Source organism: Lactuca saligna, chromosome 5 (genome assembly GCF_052625555.1).
Source record: "Lactuca saligna cultivar CGN05327 chromosome 5, ASM5262555v1, whole genome shotgun sequence".
Taxonomy (NCBI): domain Eukaryota; kingdom Viridiplantae; phylum Streptophyta; class Magnoliopsida; order Asterales; family Asteraceae; genus Lactuca; species Lactuca saligna.
This window is the reverse complement of record NC_136421.1, coordinates 9,936,905-9,946,800: the sequence shown is the minus strand read 5'-3', so window position 1 is coordinate 9,946,800 and position 9,896 is coordinate 9,936,905. Positions and strand designations below refer to the sequence as shown.

The following is a 9,896-nucleotide window of genomic DNA, read 5'->3' as shown; positions in this document are numbered from 1 at the left end:
CCCAGTATGTATTTATATGTATTATATGGTATGTGGTAGTTTGGGGGAGCTCACTAAGCTTCGTGCTTACAGTTCAGTTTTGGTTTCAGGTACTTCCGCAAGCAAAGGGAAGAGCTCGGGTTGATGGCATCGCACACACCACAGCTTCAGCTGTCCTGGGAGTTGTTTTGGTTTTCATAGATGTGATTGATATAGTCTTGATACAATTTACTCATAACACTTTACTTTTGTTTGTGAGATATTGACGTACAAGTTTACCTTATGATTTTATCATGGTGTTTTAGTAATTATTCAACAAAAATTTTTGGATCGTATTTTGGGATGTTTCAGCCCCACTCTCTATCACCTCTAATCTCAGTCTAATCAATCACAACAGAATAACCGGTAGAACCAGAAACACTGTCCACCACAAATCATGGTACTCGAACCATGTGATCATCTCTCGATCTGTTACAAATCATGGTACCCGAACCATGTTTTATCCTCTCAATCTACTATGAATCATGGTACCCGAACCATGTTATGTCCTCTCAGTCGGCTACTTATATACTCTGGAAGTCTCCCTATTTCGAGTACGGGTCCTCTGCTTTCAATAGTACGGGCTCATACTACCTTCCACATCTACCCATACGTTCCGCACAGATCGTCCCAGATTTCCTAAGTAGCTGCTCAACCTTCTCGATCACCATTCCTGTTAAACCTGGTTACTCCCCAATGAATACTCTAATCTATCAGTGTACTCACCTGACTAAGGTCACTACCTAGGCTCTTCCTAGGTTCCCACACATCGCTGCCATCAGTTGCTAAAGAACTCCTTATGATGCCACTCATCTACCTCTTGAATATCATCATATTCACTTAGTAGCTGACTCCCATCATCGAGAGTTCCACAAAGCACGAAGCAAACAACATTCAGGCATTGAATAATATCCACCAACACATAAAACCACTCTAGGTTACAACTCTATTTACTCTATTCACACTCAACAAGTGTCACTGAACTCAAACAACTCTACCTCACGCGGGTATCTAACTACTCTCTCATTAGGCCCCTCCAATGCTCATCTAGGTATTTCTCCTAGATTACCCCTCTACTTAAAGCTTTATCTCTGAAATATTCCGGCTGGATACTCTTACTCCGTACATACTCAAAACACATGATAGATAGCAAAATTCCTAGGCTAAGGCATAACAAATCAGGTAACTCTAACCCTAAAATATGAAATACCTAGCCTATCTCCTAGCATGCATCACTAATATCTTAATAATAACTTGTAACAAAAATAGGTAAGGGTACTTTGGGAAATCACCATTCGGGCTCTGGCTGATTGTACACACTGCTCCTTTTCGTTTTGTCTTAGAAACCTTGCTCGTTTTAGAAAAATCATTACTTTTGAATTTTTTTTCTCAAATCCCCAATTTGAGTCCAGACCTACCCGAAGGTGTATCCGAATCCCTCAAACCAAGGCTCTGATACCAACTTGTAACACCGAAAATTTTCAATTAAAACCACATAATTCTAATAACACATTTCATAAAAATCTTATTTATTAAATTTACAATTCGCAACTTCATAATTTTTTGGTTAAAATCCAGGATCCTAAAAAATGTAACTCTTTCACTGGTGTGTACAATCAAGCCGGTGCCTTCCCGCGATCCTGAGAAAAACCTAAAACACATAACACATAACACGGTAAGCACGAAGCTTAGTGAGTTCCCCAAAATACCACACACACAGCTCATTAGCCACTCGATGCTATATCACTATAAGACCCTCCGGTCAATGTGTCTCAGTGGGACCCTCCAGTCCCGCGGTTTGTTGGACCGTCTGGTCTGGTCTGTAAAGCTCCACATAGCATAAATCACAAAGACATAATGCATAGTGTGATTCATAAAACATAAGGCAGGATAACATGATACTTAATGTAAGCACATAAGACCCTCCAGTCCCACATAATAACCACTCCATGTAAAGTATAGTGAGAATACTCACCTTGCAAGCAACACACAATTATCCTTGAACTCGAATCTCGAACTAGCCACCGCCTAACACATAAGGTAAATATCTCTAATTAATACTCGATTCTCGGCTCTTAGTAACCAAATGTTACTCTTTTCTCTCTAACTCTCGAATTGGGTAAAAGACCATTTTACCCCTCCATGGTCTCTAATACTCATGTTGACCAAACCCTAAAGTTAACAGAAGTCAAACTCGAGTCAACAGTCTATGTTTGACCCGACTCGTCGAGTGCACTCTTGCGACTCATCGAGTCCCCTCGTTGTCTCAGAAGTCTCAAGAAAGTCTAGCTATACTCGTCGAGTTGACCCCCAACTCGCCGAGTTATCACACAATCAAACCCATCGGGACAAACCATCAACGACTCGTCGAGTCAGGCCATGGACTCGGCGAGTCCCTTCGATCGGATTCCTCATTCAGACGATTTAAGGCAGATCTATTACTCCAAACACTAGATTTACCATCCTAAGGGTCGATTGTCACGTAAAGCTGCAAGCTTTACGTTCAAACATGACATATAAGGCTTATAATGCCAATACATGCTCCAACAAGGCACCAAAACACAATAACTCTTTAAGTGACTGAATAAAGCTTGAGACTTTGGACCCTCTGGACCTCACAAGGTCCAGATCTGAAGTCTAGACCTAGAAAGGGACTTCATGTACTCATATATCAACAAAAAGGTGATAGAAAGCCCTATTCATCAAAACATGAGAAACATCACCACAAGGAGAAAGGTGGGGACTTTTTACCTTCTCCAGAAGCTCTTGGATGAAATAACACTGATCCACTAGCCCCTTCTTGTTCCTTAGTGACTCCTTTCCTCCTCTTCAAAAGAAATGTACCAAAAGACCCCAAAATTAGCTTATTTTCCACTTTTTAGCTCAAAAGGACTTTAGGGTTTACTCTCAGTGAAGGTGAACCGCAAATGAGGCTATAAGTTCCCTTATCTAGGCCCTAACCCCAGGAAATTAGGGTTTCTCTGCCCAGCACCTATTCGGCGAGTCAGCTCTCTGACTCGTCGAGTCCACTCATTAAATCCACGCTGGCAACTCAGCCCTACTTAGCGAGTCGGGCTCACGACTCGTCGAGTCACTCCATAAGTCTCAAGGTTAAACACACATTAAGGTATACAAAAGTCCGGATGTTACGGTACAAATTGAATATATATATATATATATATATATATATATATATATATATATATATATATATATATATATATATATATATATTACCATATGAAGTCATTTTTTTAGCTTAACCTAGAGAACTAACCATTATAACTGAATGCGTAGAAAAAAACAAGTTAAATTGTCAAATATGGATAAAAAAAATCAGTAACTAAATGCGTATAAAATAAAAAGTATATTACCATATTAAATATTTTCCCTTAATAACTATGCAAATATTTCATTATTTGGAAAAAACATACATAACTAAAATAAAAACATAATAATAGTACAAAGTAAAACAAAAAACAATACCACTTTAGCTAAGATATTTTTTCTTAATGTCCATGTTCAACATTAATATCATTTGTAGTTTTTGTTTTTGCCTAAAAAGTGGTTTGTATTTTACATAACAAATTTATATCTTTGAGACAACGATTTATCATTATGCGCATTTTGTTTGTCATCACGTGTCTTCTTTTTCCTCGTGCATATTTTTTTTTCTTGCTAATTTTTATTTTCAAAAGTCAACGTTTGTTTAAATTCAATTTATATTGTTTGAAGCTTATCACCATCAGTAGCGGAGCTAGGATTTTAGGATAACGGGGGCTTACACCGTTTATAAACACAAATTCTCATCATTATTCTACTGGTATTAAAAAACTAATTAGAACATAAATATATATCTTACTTTCATCAATTTTAGAGAAAAAAGAACTAAATAAATTTTATAAGATTATAAGTAGTATTTTACTTGTTTTACGTCGAGACCATCTTTTATCTTAAAGAAGAGAAATCATCTATAACTTTATATATGGATAATAAAAAGCTACTAATTATATACCAGTTAATAGTCAATTAACATAGAAATTTAAGAACAAAATGTACCTATTAATCTACGATTAAAAGAATATTGACATGAATTAAAATAAATGGGTATACGGAATAGGCAATTAAGTTAAATGGATATGTATTATGTAGCATTTTTTCCATTAAGATTGTGGGCCTTATTTTTAGTTGTAATTGACAAAGGCTTATTATTTTTTTAATATAATAGTAGAGCTTGAAAAAAAATTGAGAGGGGCTTAGTAATATTGATAGATGTTGTGGGCTTCAACTTATTCATCAATTTATTAACTATATATATGTTAAGAACTTTGAAAGGGATTAAGGGGGGCAAAGCATCCGGCAGCCCCCCTATTGGCTCCGCCCTGATCACCATTTTTTACATTTCCTTTACTTCACCAAAACTCAATGCATTTGAAGAAGACTTTTTCCTTTTCATTTTGTCCCTATCCATTGAACGGACAATCTCTTCTAATTTGAACCCGTTATCTTCAATTAAGTTTAACCCGACACGAACATTGAAGAACTTGTGTAACTTCTTGATGATATTTTTGTTCTTTTTCCAGGAGTGATTTAACATCTTTCTTTTGCATCTCTACATTTCAGACTAAGTGTTAACAATTTCTAAGGGTCATTATATTTAAATGGCATACCGTTGTTGCCCATGCGAAATAATTCATATTTCTTTTAGAGAATTTATTTATCACTTTGTCTGCTTTTCCTTTAACTTCTTAGGTTGTTGTATGTTAGATTTTAAGGGATTGGAATAACAATAACTTGGATAATTTATTAGATCGTGTTTGGAAAACACTTTTGAAATATGTAATTCGACCCTTATTCTTGGATTACAAGAACACGGACCTATGGGATAATCCAAGAGATCGAACCAGACTACAAGACTAATTTGATTCATAAATAAATAATACCATGTGTATGTTTTGGGTTCTTTGAGACATTTTGATGCAAAGAGAAAGAGCCAGATTTCGGTTGTTATGTTGTGTCACCTCTTCATGAAACCTCCAACTTCCTTTTTATACATGAAAGATGGTTGTTAATGGTAGTTATAATGGAAAAACCAATGCCATGTCATCATAATGAAATTCACTACTTTTGGTGGGAAATATATATTTGGGCCCTTTTCCTCTGGGGCACTACCCCTTGCAACCTTGTACCTAGGATCGGGTGTTGTTCCCGGACCCACTGTATTCTCAAGTCAATATTTATCACTCAAAGTATGCACCATGCATAGTTTATCTTGATAGTAAATTGAATGGTTAGCCAAAAGATATACAACCTTCTAAAGCATACAAATTTCTGTATGATGAAAAGTTGTATACCGAGCAACTCTCATAAATAATAGATTAGTCAAAAGATGCTTAAAGCTTCCATAATGTGTATTTTAATGGATTGGTTAAATGTGTTGAAACCTTTAGGTGTTGTTTAATGAATTAAACTCAATCATAATAGATGTTATATTGTCATTCAATAAAAATATAGAGTTCAATCAGTGCTAGACCTGGAGATTTAAATATCTTCAATTACCTTAAAATGGTTATTATTGTTATTATAAGTTGTTTTTTTAAATAAATATATTTGCATATAAAATATAATAAAAAAGTTGGGCCTAAAAAAATTGAACCCTATACAGTTGTCCACTTTACCGCTCGTTCAACGCGTCCTATGAGTTCAATATTTATTCCACTATGCCCCTCCTTCAACGGGTCGTATGAGTTCAATATTTATTGATATATAATTAACAAATAATGATTTTTTTAATAAAATATTATATAGTATCTTTGTAGAATTTAGTGCAAAAAGAAAATAATGTGTCAATAGTTCAATGAATCTTATAATTTGTATAAGGGGATGCTTAGCTGCCATTTTTGTCCTATACAACCAAACATTCCACGATTTTTTACTCTATTAATCTTCTCCAACTACCTCGTTAATTTTGTATTCATAATGATTTCGTTTTCTGACAAATCTTGGGCAGTTAACATGCAATATAATGGTTAATAACTTTTGGGTCTGTGCATCGAAAAGTTAGGATCTAGATGCAAAAGATGAAGGAAGATACAGCTCAAGTGAAGGTTGCTGTGCCCATCAAAGACTTATGGAAGGCGATGTCGAGTGACATCAGGCACATAACTACCAAGATTTTACCGGACATCGTGGAAGAAGTCGAGTTGCTTGAAGGAGATGGTGGCTTTGGAAGCATTCTAGTCTTCAAATTCTTTCCTCGTAAGTCTTGATTCCTTGTTGTGTTCATGTTTATGGCTTGCTGACTTTTGGTAGTATATATATATGATCAATTTCTTGATATTTCTTCTGTCAGATGTTCCGAAAGTGAGCTTCCAAAGGGAGAGGATTGTGGAGTTTGACGAATCACTGCATCAGATCGCTCTTGAAATACTGGAAGGAGGGCATCTGGATCATGGGTTCTCCTCATACACGACTGGTTTTAAGTTAACTGCAGTAGGAGAAGGGGAGACACTCATCGACGTGAAGGTTTTGTATGAGACAAAACCAGATTATACTCATATCCCAGGCGATACAATAAAAGCAACATTCCTTTACATCAAAAACCTTGAAAATTATCTGTTGAACGCTCCTTCTTGATTTGATTTTGTTGAAATGTTCTTCTCATGTGTTTGTTATTCGGAGTCTATGAAAAGTTAAATAAAGGAAGCACTCTACTAAGATGGTTATTAATTTCGCTTGGAAACAATCCCCTTTCCATTTAACTAAACTAACCGCATACCAAGAAGATGCAAACAATCGTGGGATTTTGAATAGTAAAGTGGTGATTTCACTGAAAAGTTTGTGATTCAAGAGAAATGTCTGAATATCTAATTTATAAATTAAAATATAATTAAGAAGCGACTATAACCAAGGACATTGGCTTTATTATCATCTGCCAAAAAGATGCTTAGATCAATATGGAAAGATATGCTTTGTGGCCAATTTTGTCCTATACCACCTAAGATTCGTACATATTTACTTTATTAATACCTAACCTCATTTTGTGTTGATACACAATTCATCATCCGACGAATCTTGACCAGTTAACATGCAATATATAATTTCTCAGAACACATGGTCGACACATCGAATAGGCTAAAGATGAAGGAACATATAGTTCAGCTGAAGGTTTGTGTGCCCATCAGAGACTTATGGAAGGTTATGTCGAGCGACCTAATTAAGGCACGTAGTGGCCAAGGTTTTACCAGATATGGTGAAGAAAGTCGAGATTCTTGAAGGAGATGGCGGCCTTGGAAGCATATTACTCTTCAAATTCTCCCCACGTAAGTCTTGATTCCTTGTTTGGATCATGTTTATGGCTTACGTAGAATGATTTCTTGATTTCTTTTTCATGGATTTTTCTGTTAGATGTACCTAAGCTGAACTTCCAGAAGGAGAAGATTGTGGAGTATGATGAATCACTGCATCAGATAGCCTTGAGATACTGGAAGGAGGGCATCTGGATCATGGGCTTACAAGATATACAAATGTTTGTAAGTTAACTGCAATAGGAGAAGCGGAGACTCTGATCGACTTTAAGGTTTTGTATGATATATATCAAACCAGAACATACCCATACCCCTGGTGAAACCACAAAAGAAACATTACATTATCTCAAACTCCTCGAAAATTATATGTTAAATGGTCCATCTTGACTTGATTTAATGGTGTTAAAATATTCTTCTGTGTTTGAGTTTCAAAATCTATGAAATAATAAAAGAAACACACATGTGAAATGGCAAATTATATGAGAAAACAATGTGTTTCTTTTGCTTCCGAACAATACCCTTTCCATCAAGCTAACCACTGCCAAGGAGATCAAAACCGAAGGTTATGTCAAGAATTTCCTGCAATGTGTTGTAACAATGGAAGCAAAACAACGAACTGAAGAGAAACTTAGTTAGAAACTTGAAAAAGATGGCCAATTGATTTGATTTTAATTTATTAACACATATGTACCAAAGAAAAATATAAAGCACACGAATGATATTCTAATGCAATGAACTTTACATGGAAATTTTTTTTTTTTTTTTTTTTTTTTTGCTATAGACAAAACACTAATGAAAGTTATCCAAACATTGAAAAGCATCTTAAATAAAATGATTATGAGAGTTTATTCCCAAAGATCACATATTTCGGAAAACAAGGGTGTATGCACTGCGATTGTCCCGAACTTTTAATTTTAAAGCTGGAGTACCTGAAACAAAAATGAAAATCGTAAGCACAAAGCTTAGGTGTTATTTGGTTCGCAGAATGTTGCTGAAAGAATCTGAATTAGAATTGGAAAAGGAATCTGTCAGGAATTTTGAATCCAATTATATATGTTGTTTGGGTGGCAGGAAATAGAATTGGAATTAATTCCAGAATCTGTTTGGTTCGCAAGAAATGGAATTGAAATTCATATAAAATGACAAAATTGCCCTTTTTTCCCGTTTTGCTTAATTTTACCATGTGATGGTAGTGTTATTAGTGGTGGTGGCAGTGGTGGCTGGTGGCGGTGGCGGTAGTGGTAGCGGCGACGGTGGCAGTGTTGGTAGTGGTGGTGGTGGTAGTTTTATTAGTGGTGGTGGGGTGGCGGTGCTGGTGGGTGATGGTAGTGGTGGTGGTGGCGGCGCTGGTGAGTGGGTGGTGGTGGTGGTAGTGGTTGTCGGTGGCAGTGGTAGTGGGCAGTCGTGGCGACGATGGTGGTTGTGAGTGGTGGTCATGGTGGTGGTAGTGGTGGTCGGTGGCAGTGGCGGTGGTGGTGGCAACGACGACGGTGGTAGTGGTTGTGGCGGCAGTGGTGGTGGTGGTGGGCGGCAATGGTGGTAGTGGTGGTGGTGGCGGTGGTGGTAGCAGCGGTGGTGGTGGTGGTGGTCAATGATAGTGGCGGGGGTTTTCTGATAAGTCAAGGGGTATTTTTGTAATCTTCCACTTTCCTTGATGAGAATGAATGTTTTCCATCCAACTTTGGAAGGAATTCACTTTCCTCCATATGGTGGAAAGTTTATTTCATTTAGGAATCCTTTTCCCTCCTTTAAGTCAAACCAAATGCATGAATTTGAGGGAATTGGAATCCTTTTCCCTTGAATTTCATTCCTTTCCTGCCAACCAGATGCACCCTTAGTGAGTTTGCCAAAACATACCACACATGAAACCACATAAGTCCACATAAAACATGCATACAAATATATAAGGATGCCATAGAAACCCTCCACGATCTTATTTCGGTGCCATTGGAACCCCCACATGGTCTTAGCCTGGAGTGCCATGGGCTTCCCCTATAGTCTGATATCCAGTTGTCTCGGGCACCCCCGAGGTCTTCCATACAAGTATCACATAAACAACTAGCATACCACATATTACAAAGAAAACTAGCATACCACATAACACATAATAGGCCGACATTGGTGCCTTCTGTTGGATTAAGTGTCTAAGACCATAACTATAATTGGTGTGTACTTGATTTGATAGTAGCATGGTCTTTTTGGGTTGCCTTCACCCTAGCAACTTGACAAGATGACTTTTGGAGAGAGAGGTTGAATTTATTATTTAGAATAATAAATTGATTTATTAATGTATTATAAAAATAATATATTAATTAGAAATCATGTTATATAATTAGTATTTAATCATAAATTAATTTGGAATTAATTTTTGGATTAAAGGAACTGATTAAAAGAACGGGAGTTGTTTTGCAAATCAGTGATAGTTGTAAAATTGGGCTACTGGAATCCTTACAATGGAGTGGATGAAAATTATAGGAAGCCCAATGAGATTTTCGTCCAAGGCCACTTGTTGAGGAGTCCATGGGTTGCTTAAGCCTTAACCAGGAAATTAGGGTTTCCTCTAGAAAACCC

The 9,896-nt window shown here is 36.7% G+C and overlaps 1 protein-coding gene and 1 pseudogene across 2 annotated transcripts; both read left to right on the top strand.

The window, feature by feature from the left end:
* The first annotated feature begins 5,929 nt into the window (after nt 1–5,929).
* Nucleotides 5,930–6,747, top strand: LOC145046664 (phytohormone-binding protein CSBP-like). Its single transcript, XM_078994944.1, has 2 exons — nt 5,930–6,276; nt 6,371–6,747. The coding sequence occupies exons 1-2, from the start codon at nt 6,090–6,092 to the stop codon at nt 6,652–6,654; spliced, it is 471 nt and encodes a 156-aa protein (XP_078851070.1). The 5' UTR covers nt 5,930–6,089; the 3' UTR covers nt 6,655–6,747.
* Nucleotides 6,748–6,844: 97 nt separating this feature from the next.
* On the top strand, nt 6,845–8,032 carry LOC145046663 (phytohormone-binding protein CSBP-like; annotated as a pseudogene). Its single transcript, XR_013682040.1, has 2 exons — nt 6,845–7,340; nt 7,426–8,032. The product of XR_013682040.1 is annotated as a phytohormone-binding protein CSBP-like (transcript).
* Nucleotides 8,033–9,896: the final 1,864 nt, after the last annotated feature.

Excerpts from the sequence above, each read along its gene's own strand:
- LOC145046664 (XM_078994944.1), top strand. The coding sequence starts at position 6,090 with ATGCAAAAGATGAAGGAAGATACAGCTCAAGTGAAGGTTGCTGTGCCC. Across the intron at positions 6,277-6,370 it reads AGTCTTCAAATTCTTTCCTC|ATGTTCCGAAAGTGAGCTTC; the intron begins GTAAGTCTTGAT and ends TTCTTCTGTCAG.